General features: G+C 43.4%; 1 protein-coding gene across 1 annotated transcript; it reads left to right on the top strand.

Annotated features, from left to right (window-relative positions):
• Window positions 1-7,130: 7,130 nt before the first annotated feature.
• On the top strand, window positions 7,131-23,133 carry bsk146 (brain specific kinase 146). Its single transcript, XM_080873462.1, has 5 exons — window positions 7,131-7,336; window positions 16,570-16,820; window positions 17,493-17,695; window positions 17,819-18,010; window positions 18,092-23,133. The coding sequence occupies exons 2-5, from the start codon at window positions 16,649-16,651 to the stop codon at window positions 18,872-18,874; spliced, it is 1,350 nt and encodes a 449-aa protein (XP_080729588.1). The 5' UTR covers window positions 7,131-7,336; window positions 16,570-16,648; the 3' UTR covers window positions 18,875-23,133.
• Window positions 23,134-23,609: the final 476 nt, after the last annotated feature.

Below are 23,609 nucleotides of genomic sequence, written 5' to 3'. Positions count from 1 at the left end.
AGTAGTATTAGAAGTAGGTGGCTATACTATAGTTTAGTATAGTAGTACAGTAGAGGAGCCCCCTTCTCTAAGGAATTTGAGGAGTGAAGGCACCAGAAGGTAAACATAGTCGTAACTGTCTGCCTTTCTCTTTATGCAGGTCTGACAGGAGGGTAAGAGGTGGTTGCCATGGTGATGGTTAAAGAGGCATCTCCAAATAAGGAGATGCCAAGAAAGTTGCGGAAGAAGAAACGTGAGCCAACATCAGACCTAAGCCCACCCTAAACTGTTTTGACCAATCACCTTAGTATCCTGTTTATCACACAAAATGAAAAGTGTTTACTTCCTAGGCGTGGCAGCCTTTGTCTCTGAGCCAGAGAGAGGAGGTCCATGGTGCCATGTAAAACTAGTTTGAAATTCTAACCGTTTTGTTTATAAATTGGGAAAACTTATAATAGGAGCATATTTGTCTTCTCTCTCATAAAAAACCCTACATTAGTCATTGCTATTTGTTCAAAATTCTCCATTACAGGCTTAAAAATAGGCACGAGGAGCATAAACTGGACTTTATGCAGATGATCTATTAGTATTTATAGCTCAACTGAACAATTCCTTTCCATTTTTTTCTTGCACGCCTCAAATCATACAGTGCAGTTTCGGGCTCTAAAATTAATTACACTAAGAGTGAAGCATTTCCAATTAACATGACAGAACAGATCAGATACTGCCTGGGTAGTTTCAAATACCTCGGTATAACTGCTTGTTCCTCACTTGACAGAATCTACCAAGAGAATTATATGTCATTAATTCATAAATCTAAAGCAGAGCTGCAGAGGTGGCTGGATTTTCTTCTCTCCTTAATTGGTAGAGTTAACACAATTAAAATGAGTCTTTTACCTAAATGTATCCACATGTACTTTCACTGTATTCCCTTAAAGGTACCAGCCTAATTTTTTAAAGAATTAAAAAGGGCAATATTTTTATTCTTATGGCGAAAAAGGTATGTGACCAGACTTCCCCTGTGGTGTGATTATTTACATCTTTGTTTTAGACTGAAAATAATTCCACGGGGAAGCTTTCAGTTAGAAAAATGTAATAAGAAAGCAATGCTTTAAGTCCCTACAAATATTGATCAGAACAGCTCACAACCCGGGGCCCTGATCTAAGAACTGGGTTAAGGGTTTCACTAGTCAGCTGCTAAGTTCCATCCATTTTCTTCCGCTTATGTGGGGCCGGGTCGCGGGGGCAGCAGCCCAAGCAGAGAAGCCCAGACCTCCCTCTCCCCAGCCATCTCCTCCAGCTTGTCCGGGGGAATACCAAAGCGTTCCCAGGATATAATCTCTCCAGCGTTTCCTGGGTCTGTCCCGGGGCCTCCTCCCCGTGGGGCATGCCCGGAAATGTCACCCAGGAGGCGCCCAGGGGGCATCCTTGTCAGGTGCCTGAACCACCTCAGCTGGCTCCTTTCGATGTGGAGGACCAGCTGCTCTACTCTGAGCCCCTCCCGAATGGCTGAACTTCTCACCCTATCTCTAAGAGAGAGGCCAGCCACACTTTTCTGAAGCCCATTTCCGCTGCTTGTATCAGCGATCTCGTTCTTTCGGTCACTACCCACAGCTCGTGGCCATAGTTGAGAACAGGGAGGTAGATCGACCAGTAAACTGAGAGCTTCGCTTTTACACTCAGCTCTCTCTTCACCACAACACTCGCTCCCTTCTCCCGTCACTCGTGAACAAGACCCAGAGATACTTAAACTCCTCCACTCGGGGCAGGAACTCGTCCCCAACCCAGAGTGGGCACTCCACCCTTTTCCAACTGAGGACCATGGCCTCAGATTTGGAGGTGCTAATTCTCATTCCCACCGCTTCACACTAGGCTGCGAAACGTTCCAAGGCGAGCTGGAGGCCATCACCCGAAGAAGCCAACAGAACCACATCATCTGCAAAAAGCAGAGATGAAATCCTGAGACCACCTCTCACCACTAGGTTCGACTAACGGACGAACACTCCTCTCCAGCACCCTGGCATAGACTTTCCTAGGGAGGCTGAGGAGTGTGATTCCCCTGTAGTTGGAAAACACCCTTTCTTAAAGATGGGGAACACCACCCCGGCCTGCCAGTCCAGGGTTACTGCCCCTGATCTCCACGCAACATTGTAGAGACGTGTCAACCAAGACGGCCCTACAACATCCAGAGCCTTCAGGAACTCGGGGTGGACCTCGTCCTCCCCAGGGGCTCTGCCACCAAGGGGTTGTTTAACTGCCTCGGTGACCTCGCCCCCAGAGATTGGTGGGTCATCCCCTTCGTCCCCAGACTCTGCTTCCACCACGGAAGACGTGCCAGTAGCTGCTAAGTTAAATGATAAAAAGTTGTTAACACTTTACTTTTGGACACACAGAAGTCGCCTTTTAAGTCTCACAATGGAAACAAGCCTTTCTGTTTTTCTATCTGGGCAGTATCCTTTGAAGGCATTTCATACATTTTCACTGCTATGCAGATGATGCCCAGCTATATCCATGAAGCCAGATGACACAATTAATTAAACTGCAGGAATGAGACACTAAAGACCTGGATGACCTATAATTTCCTGGATCTACACTACCAGTCAAAAGTTGCACACACCTTCTCATTTAAGTTTTTCTTTATTTTCATGACTATTTACATTGTATATTTTCACTAAAGGCATCAAAACCACGAACGAACACATATGGAATAATGCAGAATTTTATATTTTAGACTCTTGAAAATAGCTGCTCTTTGCTTTGATTACTGCTTTGCACACCTTTGACATTCTCTCAATGAGCTTCATGAGGTCGTCACCTAAAATGGTTTTCCATTAGTCCTGAAGGAGTTCCCAGAGATGCTGAGGACTTGTTGGCCCTTTTGCCTTCTCTCTTCACCCCAAACCATCTCGACTGGGTTTAGGTCAGGTGACTCTGGAGGCCAGGCCATCTTGCACACCACAGTTGTGAATAAATCCCCAACAGCGTCACCACCAAAGCACCCCCACACCATCACACCTCCTCCTCCATGCTTCACAGTGGGAACCATGGATGTAGAGACCACCCGGTCACCTTTTCTGTGTCGCACAAAGACACGGCGAGTGGAACTGATGATCTCAAATTTGGATTCATCAGACCAAAGCACAGATTTCCACTGGTCTAATCTCCATTCCTTATGTTTCTTGGCCCAAACAAATCTGTTCGCTTGTTGCTTTTCCTTAGCAACAAGCAGTAGTGGTTTCTTAGCAGCTATATGACCATAAAGATCTGATTCATGCAGTCTCCTCTGAACAGTTGATGTAAAGATGTGTCTGCTACTGGAACTCTGTGTGGCATTTATCTGGTCGCTGACTTGCAATTTCTGAGGTTGGTGACTCGGATGAGTCGGATCAACAGCAGAGGTGACTCGTGGTCTTCCTTTCCTGGGGATGTCTTTATGTGAGCCAGTTTTTTGTGCACTAAAATCCCCCACAGTCCCGCGATGCATTGTCCTACAAAGCCAAGGCGAATGTTCCTCGTGTTTGAAAACAGCTGAGCAATTTCACTTCAGAGCAGGGACCACGGCAACCTGGTCCCAGGAGGACAAGAAGAAGCCTCCCATCTCCGTCTCGTCCCTCCACCAGGCTCGTCCATTCACAGCTCAGCTTGTGCTCCACCCTCGAGCTGTGCACCTCTGCCCTGCTGTCAATCACATGCGTTATTTCCCACTGTCGCCATTTCTGCTGTCAGGACTGGGTCGGCATCCTCACACGAGCCGTCTCACCTGACAATCGGGCGACAGGTCCTTCCTTCACACGCTTGGCTTCCACGCAGTCCTTCCTTTTCATATCTGGGCCTACCCTCTTCTTTATCATCAGGAAAGCTAAGGCTGCCCATCAGGAAAGCTAAGGCTGCCTATAGGAGGAGGATTGAAGATCACTTTGCTGACAACGACCCCAGAAAAATGTGGCAGGGGATCAATCACATTACCAACTACAGAAGCAATAACCAGGCAACATCTGATGCCTCACTGGCTGAGGATCTAAACCGTTTCTTTGCCCGCTTTGAGACGACCAAGCCCTCAGCTGCCACACCACTTCCACCCGCCCCCAGCACTGGCACACTAACACTTAGGGAGCACCAAGTGAGGTGTGTTCTAAGGTCAGTGAATCCCAGGAAGGCGGCAGGTCCTGATGGAATACATGGAAAGGTTCTCAGAGCATGTGCTGACGAACTGACCGGAGTCTTCACTAAAATCTTCAACCTTTCCTTGTCATCAAACACCGTCCCGCCCTGCCTCAAAACCTCCACCATCATCCCCATCGCCAAGAAGACAGCTGTGGCCAGCCCAAATGACTACAGGCCTGTTGCACTTACGCCTGTAGTGATGAAGTGCTTTGAGAGACTGGTCTGTCAGCACATCAGGGCCGGTCTGCCTCCCACTCTGGACCCCCACCAATTTGCCTACAGGACAAATCGTTCCACCGAGGACGCTATCACCATAGCGCTCCACACTGCGCTGAGTCACCTGGAGCACCGAGGAAGCTATGTGAGAATGCTCTTTCTGGACTTCAGCTCAGCATTCAATCATATCATCCCGGAGATCCTGGTCCAGAAACTGTCTCACCTGGGACTCTCCACCCCCATCTGCCTCTGGATCAAGGACTTCCTGACAAATAGACCACAGTCTGTCAGACTCGGCCCCCACCGGTCCAGCACCATCACACTCAGCACCGGGTCTCCACAAGGATGTGTTTTGAGTCCCCTCCTGTTTACGCTCTACACATCCGACTGCTCCCCTACCCATCTCTCAAACACCATCATAAAGTTCGCGGATGACACCACAGTGGTTGGACTCATCTCAAGGGGGGATGAGTCGGACTACAGAGATGAGGTCAACAGACTGACTGAGTGGTGTTCAGTTAACAACCTCCAACTGAACACCACGAAAACTAAAGAACTTATCTTGGACTTCAGGAAGGGCAGAGCAGACCCGGCCCCACTTTACATTCACGGGAGCTGTGTGGAGAGGGTACACTCCATGAGGTTTCTGGGCGTGCAGATATCTGATGACCTCTCCTGGACTGCAAATACTACAGCGGTGGTTAAAAAGGCCCAGCAGCATCTCCACTTTCTGAGAGTGCTCAGGAGGAACAACCTGGAGGAGAGGCTGCTGGTGACATTTTACAGAGCCACCATAGAGAGCATCCTAACGTACGGCATAACAACATGGTATGCAGGGTGCTCAGCTGCGGACAGGAAAGTACTGCAGAGGGTCATCAACACAGCCCAGAAGATCACTGGCTGCTCTCTGCCCAGCCTGGAGGTCACTGCAAACTCTCGGTACCTCAGCAGAGCTGGCAATATCATCAAGGACCACTCTCACCCCAGCAACCAACTGTTTGAACTATTACCGTCAGGCCGACGGTACAGGTCACATAAAACCAGGACAAACAGATTCAGGGATAGCTTCTTTCCCAGAGCTATCACCGTAGTAAATAAGCACAAAAACAATTCAACCTATTCCATACCGTCACTGTCATTATATTATGCTGCTATTCATACTGTCATTATATTAATGCTGCTATCCTGTATATATTGTACATACTATTGTTTGAGTACTTACGATTGTTTTTTTTTTTGTACTTTTTATATTTTACATTTATATTTATTATTGAAACTTGCACCAAGGGAGTGGCACTCCAATTTCGTTGTACTCTGTACAATGACAATAAAGGCTATTCTATTCTATTCTATCAAGTCCATTTGACAGCTAGTAGGCCGCAGTGGATTAAAAAAATATCATACAAAACACTAAAAATGTCCAATATAATCCAAAAAAGATCTACGCTCACAAATAATACCAGTTATAAAAGACAAATACAAATTTCCATTGTGTGATACACACTATCTCTAAAATTAGAAACATTCTGTCTCCAAGTGATTTAAATGTAACAATTTTACAATCTTTCTCCTCACATACAAAGTCTTGAATAACCAGGCCCATCTTTACCTCACAGTAACATATCACCCCAGAAGAGCAATTCACTCTCAGACTGCTCCCTTACCTTTGGTTCCTAGGGTATTTAAAAGTAGAATGGGAGGCAGAGCCTTCTGCTCTCAGGCCCCACTTCTGTGAAACCAGCTCCCAGTTTGGATTCAGGAGACAGGAACCCTCTCACCCTCGCCCTACTTTTAAGATTAGGCTTAAATTTTCCATTTTGATAAAGCTTACAGTTATGGATGGATCAGGTGACCTTGAATCCTCCCTTAGTTACACATCAATAGCTCTATGCTGCTGGAGGTTTCTTATGACACACTGAATGTTTCTTTTTCACCCTTTTTACACTCGCTATGTGTTTATACATCACGCTATATTTAATTGTTAGTTTTTATTAATCTCTAGCTCTCTTGTGTCTTTTGTCCTTTCTTCTTCCTTCCACCAGAACCAGGCCGTCCCGCCCTGAGCCTGGTTCTGGTGGAGGTTGCTTCCTGTTAAAAGTGAGTTTTTCCTTCCCATTGTCACCAAGTGCTTATTCATAGGGGGTTGTGTGGGGCCACTCTCGGTACACCAGCTTCCGCTCACAGTCCAAAGACACATATGGGTTTGGGATAAAGTGTGAATTGTTGTCTGTCTTTATTTGTGGGTGCACCCTGCCTCTCGGCCGTGATAGCTGGGACAGACCACTCCATTGATTTATGTGTTTATTCTTGGCACAAAAGCCTTAATATATCTTTGTACTAACCAACACTGCCTCAAATGACATTGCCTAAAGACATTTTATAAAAACATACACAGCAAAGTCTGTTTACGTAAACGTTTACGAGTCAGAATCAGAATGCTTTATTAATCCCAGAGAAAATTATGTAAAAGCAAATATAATAATAATATAACAATAATGTTGTTGTTTTTTTAGCTATTATTAAAAATAGCCAATATCCAGTTCAAGCTATCTGTTGGTAACATATTTATTTATTTGACTGTATTTGGAAGAAGTTGGATTTCCCATCATCCCTGAATGTACCATAGTCTGTATGGAGACAGCGAGCAGCGGCGGCTCCCAGCGGAGCAGCGCTGCGATTGGCCGGGCCAGCGAGGAGGGGGAGGGCTTTGTCTCTCCTCCCCTGCCTCTGCTCTCCTCCCATCCTAGAGGACAGAGCGATGCGGAGACAATAGGACGCAGAGCCGGAGGAGGCTGCAGGATGCTCGACACCACATCCACCGACGCTGCTCGGAGGCTTCTCGCTGGACACCGATATCAGACGTTTCTCTGGGCTCACCTGGTCTTAGTATGTGCTCACATCTCCCTGTGTGTTTACCAGTAGCAGCCTGGGCCGACAGGGCGGACTTCACAGTCTCCATATGGGTATCAACTGAAAGGTGAGTAGCGAATTAAACCCGGGCTGACCGTTTATCCTCACCTGCACCCTGACCGACCAGGCTCCGTTACTGTGTGTGCCGCTATGATGTGTGCATGCAGTGCATCATTAGGCCAATGCCATACAGCAGCGTTCACACTGAAAACAAAACTGTGATTTCTTCTCTATGTTGTATGTACATTTTCTAATGTCATTGATCTCTAGCAAGCAACAATATCATTGATTGTAAGCATTTTAGGTTGTTTACAGTATCGGATTGTGTAGTGGAATTTGTATTATTGATCACAACACAACATCTAAAAGCCCTCCCTCACCCCCACTATGCATCCCGTGTTTTTGCAGGAGGAGGAAGGGGTGGAGGAGGGGGGTTGGCAGTCAGGTATCTGCAGGAGCTAATGCATGTCTGTTCCTTTCCGCTATCTAAGCTCTGTTACACTAAAGTGACAGTGGTTGTCCCTTCAGTGAGTGCTGTCTGAGCACACACACTGCAGGTGACGATGCAGACCTGCTGAAAGCTGAAGCCTTTAGTGATTGGAGGATGATACAAGACCAGAATGTTTACATTCTGACTGGTCTACCTGCTGTCTATGTTTGCTGGATTATACTGGGCAATTTTGGGGACTTGCTTAGAAAAATGAAGGGTTACGCCCTATAGCCAATCTATACAAGCCGATCTAAGCCATTATTTTGGATAAATCATGTAATCAATGCCTCAATGCTCATCCACAGTGCCTATATATTGTGTTGATGAGATGCCAGCTGAACTTGAACTAGGGGCCGGGTGGAGAGCTGAGTGAGCACATACCTTTAAGTAGACCGAATAACCCAGATGAGGAGGTGATGGGAAGGAGTTTAAATAATGATTCTAAAGAACAGGGACTGGGTTGACTGGCTTGAAGATGCGGGTAGGACGACTGATGGATAAGACTGGTGAATTTGAATTAGTTGAAGATGGAAAATAACCAGTATTACCATAAGGATTTTGAGAGGATAGATCTTCCTTATTCAATTTTGATTAAAAAATCCAATTACCAAGTTAAATTTTGTTTGCTAAATATGAAGATGAAGCCCTGAATATAGCCTAGTTAGCATAAATACTAATTAAGCTAGTTGTTGCTGCCGTCTGTTTTACGCACCAATGATATTGGTGAGGTTTTTCAGTCAAATTCATCGCATCTGCTCTGTTAAGAGTTTTCAGTGATCTCCTGTTTATTGTTGATGCTAGTTAATGCTGTACGTATATTACTGGATCTTACCACTGTGTTTGATACAGTGGACTACAACATCTTGAACACTCATTGTGTTGTTATTTGTGGGATGGCTTTGAACTGTTTTAAGTCTTATTTGAGTTGTAGGTGGTTTTCCATTAGCATTGGCAGTTATTCTTCTAAAACTACCCCCTTAACCAGTGGTGTACCTCAAGGTTCCATTCTTGGTCCACTTCAGTTGTACACACACCTTTTGGGTTTATTTTTTTTTTAAAAACCCATCATGTTCCTTACTACTTTTTTGCAGATGAAACCCAGATTTACCTCCCTCTTAAACCCGTCTCTCAACCCTGTGATGGTAAAACTGAAATTTTAGTGATTCCTGTGGCGAATAAGCAGCCAGTTACATTTTTCACTATCCCTTTAGATCTTGAGACTCATTTCTTAAACCTCAGGTTTAAAGTCTGAGTGTTATCTTTGATTCATCTCCTTAATTAGACAGATCACAGCAGTTGTTATAGCCAGCTTTCTCAAATTAAGATATTAAATATAGTTAAAAACTTCTTTCTTTTCATGATCTAGATTGGATTACTACAAGTTATTATATGTTGGGTTGAGCAAAACACTTAAAACATGTCTGCAGCTGGTTCAGACTGCAGCTGCTAGACTCCTGAAAGATACACGGAAGCTTCACCCATTCTTAAACTATTACACTGGTTTCCTGGGAAGTACAGGATTCATTTTAAAATATTGTTGCTTGCGTGTAAGTGTTTACACGGGCTCGCCTACGTTACAGTTTTTTCTGATTGCTTAAGCACATTTTTTGTAACTATTGGCTAATTTTGCAAAACTCTTCACACAAATAAGAAAACCTGTCACCCAATAATCAAAACATTGTAGTTCTCTTGCAAAAGCAAACACAGCTAGATTAACTCTTCACACCTTCGTAAAAATGGTGTTTCCGTATCAAACAGTACACACAAGCCATCATCTACTAAGCACACAATGCGCCAACTGCACACTGATGGTATGAATACAAAACACATCTGGCTTTTGCTTCCTCTGTGCACAAGGTAGGCTATGTCAGTTTGAGCTACTTCTGTCATAGATCCATAAGCATAGAGGGATCCAAACTTCAAGTACTGGTGTTTATTCAAACACATCAAAACAAACACAAGTGTTTATTTCCAAGTATAGGATTATTTGCAATCGCCATAATGACTATATGGGTTACGTGGTCTGCAGTGAACATGCTTCCTCTGCCCCCAGCATCTGGTCATCTAGCAATTCTGTAAAGTAACAATTTCAGTATTTTTACATCAATGGTATTGGTGTGTTTCTCATTGGCATATGGCAGTGCTACAAATCTTTGTGCGAAGTGACTGTACTAACCGATTCTCATTTCAAGATGTCCCTATGGTACTTGCTACAGTGTAGCGGCTCGAGTTAGGCTGGACCCGTTGGCCAGCTACCCTCAGGGTCATTCCACGGTTGATTACATGGTCCACTATTGTAGCTCTGATGTCATCAGCAATTCTATTTCTTACTCTTCCTACCCTTCCTCTCCCCCCTCCTCATCTTCCTCTCCCCCCTCCTCGTCTTCCTCTTGCTCCTCCTTGTCCTTGTCGTCCTCTTCATCCTACTTCTTCACCTCCACGTCCTCTTCCTCGGCCTCCTCTACTTCTCACTCTTTCTGCTCCCTCCATTGTACTCCGCACACACAGCTTACCTGTATTATAGTGCTTAGGCTGATTGCAAAGTGAACTAATTATCTAAGAAAGTTTTCACATGTGAAAGTGTGCCAGACAGTTGGCAAATTAGTGTTAATGATAGCCATACATGTGTATACTTTTGCTAGGAGTGTGTTGGAAATTTGGTAATTGAGTGTTGTGCAGTGAATTGTGCCTACAGTTTTGCAAAGTGTGTGTTACAAAATTGCAAACTGAGTGCAAAGCAGTTTTTGTGCTTTTAGTTTTGCAAACTCAGTGAGTGGTTTTGCTATAAGTCTGAATAGTTTTAGAGATTGTGCTGCAGGAATCACAGTTAGGGTTTAAGCATTCAGAAAAAACTGTAACTATCAAATCCTTTAGTTGTCCTATGCCTCTCACTTAGGTCTGTCGATCAGCACCTTCTAGTAATTCAGAATTCCCAACTGGCTCGTACAGGCAACAGAGCTTTCTTGTCCCCCAAACTCCAAAAATAACCAGCAACATATATTTTTTTAAATTTCTCCAAGTGCATCTCTTTTACTTTTAGTATTTCAATTTGTATTATTTACTGTTCTTTTTGATCCCTTTTAAAAATATTATTATTATTTATTTATTTTATTAGTAAAATTTGCTTGATTTTGATTTCAGGCCTTTAAAACGTTCTAAATAAAATCTGTAAAATCAAACTAAGGTGTAAATATCTACTGCTGAGGAGCTGTAATATAAGTAGGTACTAGAGATTTTGGCAACCACATTCTGTTTTTGTTCACTTTCCACACACACACACACACACACACACACACACACACACACACACACACACACACACACACACACACACACACACACACACTGACTGGTGTTTTGCTGCTGGCCTCCCTCTGCTCCCTGCCAGTGCACATTTACACACAGTCACTTTGATTATGTGCATGTGCAGCAGTCAGCAGCTTTTTTTCAATAAATAGAAGACAAATCAAATGTGTCCAGAACATTTAAAGGCTAAATATTTTTGTTGCTGCAGTTTCTCACGTGGAAGGCAGGAATGTGTTTCTTTGCAGCACATCTATCAGGAGAATAGAAACAGTCACTGAAATGCAAAAAAATTAAGCTGTTATTGTTGGAGGGCAGCGCGGCTGCATCAGTGGGGGTGGACGTGGCTGTGATCGTTGCCTTGGCTCGTCGAATGTGCTCCGGCTCGGCCCGCTGGTTGCATAAGCAGTCTGGGATTTAGTCAGCTGCGGCCCCTGGTCGCTGCTCTGTTTCCACAGAGTGTTAAACCTGGTGGCACAGAGGGTCAGTGTTGAGCGAGTGGGGAGGGCTGGGGGGATGTGGTCAGCTGAAAGGAACATGCTGTATTTTGTGTCTGTTCCCAGAACGTTGAATTTTGCAGGCTGTCGGAGAGAACAGTCTGCAGGAAAGGAGGACTAACACAAGCATCAATCTGTCAACTGACTTTTTAGGTTTAGCATAAAACTGTCCCAAACTAGAGACCAGACAATCTGAATTTACCATGACTCAGGTTAGCATCTTCACATTGTATAAAAAGAACCAGAAATATTCCTTTCACAATAATACACTGGACTCAGCGTGTGGTTCTTATTTGTGCTTGTCGAATAATTTATTAAATATTAAACAATTATAGCAATTGTTGACGATTAATTCGCTTTGAGATGAATAGATCAATGATATGCTTTGGGGAAAATGAACAGTGTAGTGGAGCGAATGTTGAAGATGATTACAACAAATAATTAATATGTGAAAGGCTTATTTCAACCTTAGATAACTTTGTATAAACTTACAGTATGTGGTATGCAGTTGCCCCTAACTTAATACATCTGTTTATGTATTTATACTCCTAAACACCAAAAAGTACAACAACAGTGGTGTGAGACAGAGGCTGCCATTCTCCTTCACCTCATCCTGAAAAGTTTCCCAGCATTATTTGAACGTGAGCTGCAGGGAAAATACCAAATTTGAACCCTTTTGATCATCTCATTTTACCCATCCAGCTGCTCTGCAGTTGTTCCTACCAGCGATGCAAAGCACTTGCGACACGCAGCTGCTTTTGCATCGAGTTGTTTCTATTGTTAAAGGTGAGCCTATGTGATGCACTCACGCAGTGGGACTGCAGACTTCCCCTCCACACGGAGAGCCGACATTTATCCTGGCCTGATGACTCACTGAGCTACACGAGTCTTACTGCTTCTATACAAATACAGATGCAGTTTTAGCTGTGGTAAACGAAAGCACACGCATACAGCAGCAGGCCAAAAAACACACAGGTCTATAGAAGCTGGAAAAGGAAAAAAAGACCTGAAAACAGAGTGTGTTAGATAAAGGCAGAGTGTGATGAATGCTGGGATTGTCTGGTCTACACACACACGCACACACCATCTTGATGTGAATATTAAATATATAAAGATGCAGAATCTTCTGAACTTTGAGACTGTAGCTTGACCTACATCACAGACTTTTTTTTGCACATACTAGCTGGAAAAACTTAAGCTCTAGATCTGCTAATAAGAGCTGTGGGAACAGTTTGAAGATCACTGCTGCAACTAACCACACAAGCTGCTGTACCTTGTCAAAATTTTCCTTTTACTTTGATTTTATGAAACCAGTTTATTCTCAAAGCTGAAATTCGCTCCGTGCTCTCTCCTGGTTGTGTACACCTAATGAAATCGGGCTGGAAGTTTGGCTCCATTAAACGAATTGGTCGAGCACAGTGGAAGTGCGTTAATCCGGTTATGCTTAAAATGATTAGGGACTCAATCTAGTCAAGATCATCAGACCTAAGGCAGAAATCAATTCAGTATTAATATTGCTTTCCAGGGCGTCCTGAGTAAAGAGGTACGAAATAAGTTAAATCACATTAGCCAGTCGTTAAAGGTCTGCAGACTGTGCTGGACAACTGAACCAGTACAATGGCATTAATAGATACGGGTTCAGGAGATGATTACTGGGCCTTTTTGTCAGCCTGGGTCATATGTGCTATCTTCACAGCCACTGTAATTCCCATTTTTCTGAAGATACACTTGGTGCCAAATAGTGTGCATGTTTCCTCCTTTTTTGCAACATGTTTACTGCGTCCACAACTTTAGTTTTTTATCCATTTAGATAAAAATTTGATTCACCCATTAACTCACCATGCATGTCTGTGGGGGGAAACCAAAAAGCTCCAGAAAAGTCCAAGCTGCCCCGTGGAGTTGAACCCAGAAACGTCTTGCTGTGACGCGATGGTACAAACCACCACAGCACGTCTTTTTGCATGTTTAAATCTAGTTTGGTTTTATTCAAACAGTGGCACTTTATATTATAAAGGATAGAACTACAACAATGTGAGAAATACAATCCCTTTCCATCTTTGTGGTAGCTGTTAGCATCTTTAGGACTCATTAGCGCTTGCTAACTGGTGCTAATTAGCTCTAAGCATTGCAGAGTGTCAATATCTGTGGCTTATCTGGGTTCCTCATCTACAGAGAGATAACACTGTTAGCAACACTTAAATCACTATATCACTATTTACTCATAACTGTAATTCTTGTTGTAAAATAATTAATTAGTTATTGGAAAATCAGTTTAAACTGTTTATTCAGTTATTTAGCGCTTTTTGATGGAGCTAAATGGAAAAAAAATGGAAAAGTTCAAATTTACTGCCCCAGTTTTCACTCAAAACAGCTAGCTTGGTTGAATTTGCAGCTTTAAGTAGTTATTATTGACTGAATATACATTGTACGTTTATGAATGTTATCGTGATAACATACCAGAGCCAAACGCACACTCAGAAAAAGAACGAGGCACAATCCTGCAGTGCTACAGTAAGCACTTCTGATCCCCGGCAGAAACAAACGGTCTCTTCTGTTTACAACTCCCTCCTGTGCATGTGTGTTTTTATCACATGCACCCAAGAGCTTTTATTTAGAGGAGAGAGAGAGATACAGTACATCCTCTCTGCACTGCCATTTATCACCCAAACTGACTCATCTCTCCTCACCTGCTGCCGTCAGCCTCTCTTCCTGTCCGCTTCACACGCAAAAAAAGATTACACTCCCACAGAGAACGCAGAGGTCTGTGGAGGGGCGACGGGGTACTTACAGTTTTTTCTGATTGCTTAAGCACATTTTTTGTAACTATTGGCTAATTTTGCAAAACTCTTCACACAAATAAGAAAACCTGTCACCCAATAATCAAAACATTGTAGTTCTCTTGCAAAAGCAAACACAGCTGGATTAACTCTTCACACCTTCGTAAAAATGGTGTTTCCGTATCAAACAGTACACACAAGCCATCATCTACTAAGCACACAATGCGCCAATTGCACACTGATGGTATGAATACAAAACACATCTGGCTTTTGCTTCCTCTGTGCACAAGGTAGGCTATGTCAGTTTGAGCTACTTCTGTCATAGATCCATAAGCATAGAGGGATCCAAACTTCAAGTACTGGTGTTTATTCACACACATCAAAACAAACACAAGTGTTTATTTCCAAGTATAGGATTATTTGCAATCGCCATAATGACTATATGGGTTACTTGGTCTGCAGTGAACATGCTTCCTCTGCCCCCAGCATCTGGTCATCTAGCAATTCTGTAAAGTAACAATTTCAGTATTTTTACATCAATGGTATTGGTGTGTTTCTCATTGGCATATGGCAGTGCTACAAATCTTTGTGCGAAGTGACTGTACTCACCGATTCTCATTTCAAGATGTCCCTATGGTACTTGCTACAGTGTAGCGGCTCGAGTTAGGCTGGACCCGTTGGCCAGCTACCCTCAGGGTCATTCCACGGTTGATTACATGGTCCACTATTGTAGCTCTGATGTCATCAGCAATTCTATTTCTTACTCTTCCTCATCTTCCTCTCCCCCCTCCTCATCTTCCTCTGCCCCCTCCTCATCAACCTCTTGCTCCTCCTTGTCCTTGTCGTCCTCTTCATCCTACTTCTTCACCTCCACGTCCTCTTCCTCGGCCTCCTCTACTTCTCACTCTTTCTGCTCCCTCCATTGTACTCCGCACACACAGCTTACCTGTATTATAGTGCTTAGGCTGATTGCAAAGTGAACTAATTATCTAAGAAAGTTTTCACATGTGAAAGTGTGCCAGACAGTTGGCAAATTAGTGTTAATGATAGCCATACATGTGTATACTTTTGCTAGGAGTGTGTTGGAAATTTGGTAATTGAGTGTTGTGCAGTGAATTGTGCCTACAGTTTTGCAAAGTGTGTGTTACAAAATTGCAAACTGAGTGCAAAGCAGTTTTTGTGCTTTTAGTTTTGCAAACTCAGTGAGTGGTTTTGCTATAAGTCTGAATAGTTTTAGAGATTGTGCTACAGGAATCACAGTTAGGGTTTAAGCATTCAGAAAAAACTGTAAAGTAGCACATTGCTGCGTGTGTGTGTGTTTGATCACATAGTTGGCAACTTAACGTTGTGATGCATACAACTGAATGTTACTTTCTGCATCTAAAACCAGACTGTGCAATGAAATGTTATCCATCTGTGGATGTGTGCGGAGAATATGAGATATGTGAAGTACATGGAATGGCAGGCGAGTGTGTTGATGATGAGGAGGCTGCTGTAGATATAAAGCCAATCCAAGTGTCTGCTCATATAGAGTGGCTGCTTTCCAGCACCTCGGGTTGTGTAACGAGTGTGTGTGTGTGTGTGTGTGTGTGTGTGTGTGTGTGTGTGTGTGTGTGTGTGTGTGTGTGTGTGTGTGTGTGTGTGTGTGTGTGTGCGCGCTCCTATAGTTCCTCCACATTCGCCTGGATCAGTGAGGGTCAGTGCTTGGCAGGTCCAGCCGCTCAGGAAGAGAAAAAAGGGAAGCAATCACTAAGAATAATCACACTGCAGCAGGAATTGGATTTGCTAGAAAGGACTGTTATTGGCTGCCTGTGTGTGTGTGTGTGTGTGTGTGTGTGTGTGTGTGTGTGTGTGTGTGTGTGTGTGTGTGTGTGTGTGTGTGTGTGTGTGTGACTCAGCTCACAGCTCAGCTCTGGTATCCCCCTTGGCGAGCATTTAGAATTACTTAAGCCTTCACTGCAGATAATTAGCATTTTCAGCGGCTATCACACTGCAGATCAGAGCAGCACGCTGTGAGCTTCGGTGTCGACAGCGTGCTGTGCATTGCCGACCTTGGAATGCAACACAAACATCACATATCACATGCTCCTGTTTTGGTCCCACAAGAGGACGAGAGCCTGTTTTTCTCTTCGTGTGCCCGTCCTATCACAGCCAACTTGTTGTACTTGAAATGAGGAAGAGTAGAAGGATGAAGCAGTTTTCAAAATGTTTCTCCTCTCTTCTTTCTGTACAGTGACACCAGCTGTTAGCTGCTATTGCTGCTCCTGTCCTACCCGAGTCAGTTTTTTTTGCACCCTGAAGCAGTCCGCACCATGACCTCCTCTCCGCTGGTTTCTCGAGCCAACATGGACATCCTGGATGAGCTGCAGCTGATTGCTGCCCAAAATTTGGAGAGACTAGAGGTCAACAAGTACTACGAGGTGATCAGAGAGCTGGGCAAGGGAACCTATGGCAAGGTGGATCTGGTCATTCACAAGATCAGAGGTAAGGGACCACCACAGAGTACATGACGTCTTAAGTGATTGCGCTGTCACCTTTTTGTTTTGGTCTCTGCACCTTAAGTGTAATTTTGCTTTTGGCTCCTAATGAGATGTCCCTTTGTTTAGACAGAAGTGTTAATAGTTAGATTAGTGGATGGAATGCTAAATTGCAAGCTTGGTTAAATAACTGCATTCATAAATGTACAGACAGAAACCTCCTTAGTGAAACGTTACAGACTAATAATTAAAATAGCAGAAATCTCAAGCACGGTCTTCTTGGATAGACGACAACACCCCCAACTGGTCATGGCAGATGGCTGCGCCTCCCTGAGCCTAATTCTGCTGGAGGTTTCTTCCTGTTAAAAGGGAGTTTTTCCTTTCCACTGTCACCAATTGCTTGCTTGAAGGGGGTCATCTGATTTCGGGGGTTTTCTCTGTCTTTACCTAACAATATAAAGCGTCTTAAGGCCCCTGTTGCTGTGATTTAGTGACATAAATAACGCTGAATTGAATTCAAAGAGTTTCAGTTCACTCCAATCAGCACAGGGGTTTAACTTTAAGCCTCAACAAAATCTAAATAAGTGAGTAATTTAAAATAATACCTCAGTAAAGTTGTGATACAAAAACTGGTTTTTTTGTGCATCTGTAAAAAAAACATCTGTATTTTTCCCAAAAGGTACAAAAATGGCACTGAAGTTCCTGAAGAAGAAGACAACCAAGCTGAAGTCTTTTCTACGGGAGTACAGCATCTCCCTGTACCTGTCTCCGTGCCCCTTCATCATCAACATGTTTGGCATCGCCTTCGAGACCGACGAGTACTACGTGTTTGCACAGGAGTACGCCGTGGCGGGAGACCTCTTCGATATAATTCCTCCACAGGTGCTGATTCGCAGATAACGATAGTAATACAGATGATTACTGATCCACAGTCAGAAGAAAGTTGGCTTAAAACTGTAAAATCCCCTGAATAAAATAGTGCTTTTCCTTTCTTTGGCCCTCAAGGTCGGTCTTCCTGAAACAGTAGCAAAGCGCTGTGTACACCAGGTAGCCATCGCTCTGGACTACCTGCACTGTAAGAAGCTGGTCCATCGGGACATTAAGCCTGAAAACATCCTCATCTTTGACCGAGAGTGCCGCAAGGTCAAGCTCTCTGACTTCGGAATGACTCGCCGGGCTGGCTCACCAGTGAAAAGAGTGAGTAGTGTTTGAGTTTTGTACGCTTTTATATTCGCACGTTTCCTCCAGTGACTGTAACCTGTTGGGTTTTCCCTCCAGGTGAGCGGCACCATCCCCTACACAGCTCCGGAGCTCTGCGATGTGTCCCGCCACGAGGGCTTCTGCGTGGACTACAGCACTGACGTCTGGGCCTTCGGTGTGCTGCTGTTCTGCATGCTGACTGGTAACTTCCCTTGGGAGAAGGCTCTGCCCTCTGACTCTTTCTACCAGGAGTTCATCCGTTGGCAGAGGAGGAGGACGAACACGGTGCCGTCGCAGTGGAGGCGCTTCACCGAGCAGGCCCTTCGCATGTTCCGCCGCCTGCTATCGGTGGAGCAGGACCGCCGCTGCTCCGTCAAAGAAGTGTTCGGGTACTTCAGCCACTCCTGGATGTTAGACGCGGAGAACGATAACAACAACGGCAACATGGTTGCTGGAGGTGGCGGCGAAAGAGTTAGTGGCGGAGGCGGCGGAGGCGGCGGAGGCGGCGGCGGCGGAGGAGGTGGAGGAGGAGTCCGTGGGGAGGTGGACGGCACAATCTCGTCATCATCATCCGGGGAAGAAGACGAGGAGCATCTCGTGGAGAGGATGAAGCAGCAGACTCTGTCACCTCGCTCCCCAGTGTCGCCCCTCTCTCCCATGTTGCCAGTGGCGGTGAAGAGGGGGAGCGGAGGCAGCGGGGCCAAAGGAGGGATGATGGAACCCGGCGGGGGCCACCATTTCGTGTCCGTCTCCACCAACAGCTCCGTGTCATCCACCAACAGCTACGATCGAATGCCCCGAGAAAACGGCTCACCTGGTGGCCGCATGCTAGTGCCGACACCCATAGAAATCTGCGTCTGAGCATGTCAGGGCTCACCGGCACACACTTTTATACCTCTCATCCAACCACGTAGATGTTCATGCATGGGAAAAGAAACAAAGCGATAACAAAGCACTAACACGTCTCCTGTTTTAAACATTGTGGGAAAGGAAGAGCGCAGACACACGCGCCGGAGGACTTCCGAGGACGTCTTTGTAGAACGCACACATTCCTCATGATTGGTCGAATGTCCTGTTTTAACACTTGGAATTCAAGGACACGTTCAAAATGCAAGTGTAGAAAAATGAAGAAAAAAACGCTACATTAGAGATTTCACCACTAAATCGATCTGACAAGAAGACCAAAATATATTCCTTAAAGCAATACTTGCAGCAAAAAAAATGAATTAAAATAACATAAAAAGATAAAAAAGTCAGCAGGAGTTGGGCAGAACTCCTCGTGATCTCTTCAACACTGATAAGAAGTTTTTTTTTAAGAAGCCAAGGGACAAAAGATTCGTGTTTTTGACCGAAACAGAGCTCAAGCTAACACCTTACAAGATAAAAAGACTGACTGAGCCGTGGTTTCAGTGTTTTACTTGTAACAAGAATATGAAAGTGTGAATGTGTCCGTGTGCGTCGCCGTGCGTTTGAATCTAAAACAAGTAGTTTAATATTTCTTTGAGAATTTTATTATTTATTTGAATCTTTAAAAAAAGAAGAAAAAAAAAGACTACACAATCTATTTTTTCTATTTTTTTGTAAGGTAGCTCTCTTTGTTTCCCATTCGACTCAGCATTGTGATATGGTGTTGAGGTATAGCTGTGTAACAGGTGTGGTATGCTGCTGTACATACTGAATACTTGCGCATTATGTGAGATGATCTACAGCTTTCCTTCATCTCAGACTAGATGGAGCGAATGCGTGCGATGTCTCTGCTCTTCACCATGAACATATCTACTTCACAGTTGGAAGACTTTTTTCTACTCACTCCTGAAATTCCGTTTGTATGATGTTCCTTTGAAGCGTTTTTTCCAAAAGAGAACAAGAAAAAGATCTGTCTGCTTTGCTCACGTTTTCATCCAGACCTTCACTTAAAAATGTGTTTTCTTTTAAACTTTGTCTGAAAAAGAAAAATGATCTGTTCCAATTAAGTGCAGGGGGAAAAAAGCAAACACTCAAGAGTCACTTTTTATAAACTGCATGACGAGTAATTCAAACTTCGAATCTGAACTGGCTTTAGGAGGAAAAAAAAGGTAAAATGTTGTGATGTGATTTTTTTTTTTGCAGTAGCACAATTTCTTGCATCATGTCCCAGAGTGAATATTGCTGTTATGACCTCTTGAGACATCCTAGGGCTAAAAGAAAAAAAATCTGAATATACTTACTTAGTTTCTATCCAGTGTGATGTATTTGTAATGCTATTAATGTTGTGTGCTCATCTCACCACCTTCAGGAACTAAAAAAAAGCTAAGCATGAAGACAGAGCGAGAGATTTGAATTTGAATCAAATGTAGGGACTTAAATGTTTTGCTTTTGGATTTAAAAAACAACAACAAAACTAATCCATTCCTTTTTGACTTCATGAATATCAATTGAATTATTTTTCTTTGGGGGGGTGGATCATGCGTAGTGTGTGAATGGATGTTCTCTGTGTTGCTTTTCAGACATAAACTGCATGAAACTGTATGTGCTAAAGCCCTCTTGTGAAAAACTGCTCAGTGTTTATCCCGTCACAGGCTGTAGCACTCTATAGTTGTAGTTAGTGTACCGGTGACAAACAACATGTCAGTAGCCTCAGCTCGGATCTGACAGAGGACCAGCTCAGCCCCTCCGCATGATGCGTTGGATCAGCGAGAGAGTAAATAACTGCATCTTGTGACAATCTCTGACCTCATCGGCAGCCTCCTGATTCAGAACAAAGGACGGTCCTGATGCGGACACTGCTCCCCATCTGTCAACTTCAAGCAGCGCTGTGCTGTGCGGAGTAAACCGTGCGAGCCCAAGCACATCCCACACTGGCATGACCGTATGAAGCCACATTACCTCATCGCGTCATTGTTCCTTTGCAGCGTTCACTCCGAAACCATCTTTCAACATTCGCGCTCTTCCCAAATAAACGTGACGTGCTTGAAGCACCCATGGCAACGTGCAACGATAAGCAACGTGAGGATTCTTGTAAATAGAGACACGTGGGAGGTTTTATTGACAATTCTTGTTACGTAAAAAAGAGCCGACACCAAACCAGTCTCCCAGTAGTGTAGACATTATTATTGATTGGTTTGTGAATTTGTGTTTTCAGCGTCACCACTTTGCTCTTGCTTGGAAAGCAGATGTGTCAAGCCAGAGGTGGATCTGACTATGAAGCCATGTTATGCGTTTTGTCAGTCACAAGTCACTGGCCAATGAGCATGGCCTCCATAATTCGCTTTTCTGACAAAAATTTGCAAAGTGAAACGAATGATGTTTTTTTCCATTTACCACACATGGCTGGAATTCCTATTTTAGCCACAGGGATCATCGCCTGGTGGTCAGTATAAACAGTTTGGGTTTAAAGCACCTCTTTAATGGTTTCACTTTTCAGACATGGACACCATGGCCACCTTTAATACTATTTCTGTAAAAGGGCCAGTACGTAGGGCTCGGTGATATTAAATGATAAGACTGCAGATTGCCAGCAGCTCAATACAACTTCTGGTGGCTTTCACCTCATTTCAAACACAAAAAATGGCCCTAATAGAGCCTTTGTTTCTTTGGCACATTCTGGGCTACACAGGCTCTCATGCTGCTCTACAATATTTCATTTTCCTTTAAGCTAAGTTTAGATTTGCTATAACTAAAGGGGACCTATTCTGCTCCTTTCAAAGTAATTGTTATTTATTTTAAACTGAAACGAGCTACTTTAGCTCCTCCCCTCTAAGACAACTTTCTTCTGATTGGCTGCCGATTGTAAACAGAAGGTTTGAATAGCAGACAGGTGGGATGACAGTGTCTGCAGCTAAAGCTATGTTCCTGGGATGACTGTATTGAGTATATCACCTCCCTCTCGTGACATCATATTGATCCAAGGGTAGCTATCAGAACCTGAGTGTTTAAAACAAGTTTTAAGGTAGTTTTCAGCTCACAGGCATTATACATCCAAAGACCTCACTATCTAAGCATCATTAATATGAGTATCTAACACTGTAACAGTATGTTTATGACAAAGACATGAAAATGAATAAAAGGTTCCCTTTACTTTTATGCTATGTAGGCAGTTGAGTTTTGAAAATTGTGTTTAGCAAACAGGATCCGGGATTTTTTTCATCTGTGTCAAACAACCCCTGAATTCAGTGTTTTTAAGCTGTCTTAGTTTGGTGTCATTCAGCTTGATTTTTCTGAATTATTCTCTTGCATTAGTAAAGAGATCAACATTAGCTTATCATACCCCTAATGTAAGAATAGCCTGATGTTGCTTTTTACACAAGTAAATTTTTAATTATGTCGCGTATTTTGAAATTGAAATATTCAATTTTCTTCTTTAGCCTTGCTTCTTTTTTCCAAGCATGGAACCATCCGTAGCTAAATTAGCTAGCTAACATTTTGATAGTGGAGACAGAGCTATTGGTAAAGTCAGATGTTTTAGCATCGTCTTGCCAACATTCTTTAAAACAGAAAATTTGACTTTTTATCACGTTGTCTTATAAAACATTATACCCAAACCTCCAGTCTAACCTAACAATCCAAAGTAACTGCTGTTGTTAGTTATAGACAATTAGCCAACAGGATGTTATTTCTAATGAATGAATGATGATCAGTTGCAGTCCCTGTTTTATGAGTTAGCAAGCAAAACACAGAATATCAAAATACCAAAAAGTAAATCTTTATTTTGAAAGACACGCCCCGTACTGCTGTAGTTTCCTATCAGAATAATTTTAAGATAGTAAATGATTCACTAGAACTTGTGGTACAAGCACTGTGCTCAGATGAAATACCAGTGCAGTATACAGTACGCTGCAGACGAGGACACATCCGTTCACAAGCTGGGAGAGAAGATGAGTGACACAAAACTAGAAAGTGAGATGTGCATTTGTCATACGCCACCTTCCCCTTGATCCCTCCCAGCGTCTGAGTCAGCCACCGCTGCCTCCTCATCCTATTCATATTGTGACGTGCTGTAATGGCGTTCCAGTGTCTTTCTGTCCGGTGACATAGCTGTATTTCAAAGCATCATGGTTTTTGTGGAGTTTTAGTGAGTAGATGACCACAGCACTAGAACTTGTACCCGGTTCTGTCTTTGCAATACAACTGTCTTCCTGTAAGCTGAGATTTAGTCAATAAAATAAGAATTCTTGTTCGAGTGATATTTGCATTTTTCTTGTTTTTCCCCTCCCAAGAGTTCTTTGTTATGCAATTGAATTTCATACAGGTGAAATTATGTAATCGCATTCACACAAGGGAATCTTTAGGGGCACATAATACCGTAAAGAATGTGGACAAATTTTATAACCAAGAAGAAATAAGTAACTTCAACACTCCATGGTAACCTGTGAATAGGCACTTGGTGATGGTGGGGGAAAAGAACTTCCTTTTAGCAGGAAGAGACCTCTGGCAGGAAAGGTTTAATTTTAAATTTTAATATGGGGGCTCAGGTTAATGATGTTCATATAGTGCACTGAAATTTATAAATGAATAAAACAAGAATAGTAGATAAATTACTTCTAGTATTGTATGAGTTGAAACCACAAAATATTTTGAATAAAGGTATATGCTGCTAGTAAAGTATTTTGGATATATG

The sequence above is a fragment of the Rhamphochromis sp. 'chilingali' genome (assembly GCF_963969265.1).
Source record: "Rhamphochromis sp. 'chilingali' genome assembly, chromosome: 22".
Lineage (NCBI taxonomy): Eukaryota > Metazoa > Chordata > Actinopteri > Cichliformes > Cichlidae > Rhamphochromis > Rhamphochromis sp. 'chilingali'.
The sequence above is the reverse complement of the archived record's forward strand: the minus strand, read 5'-3'. Positions and strand labels throughout refer to the sequence as shown.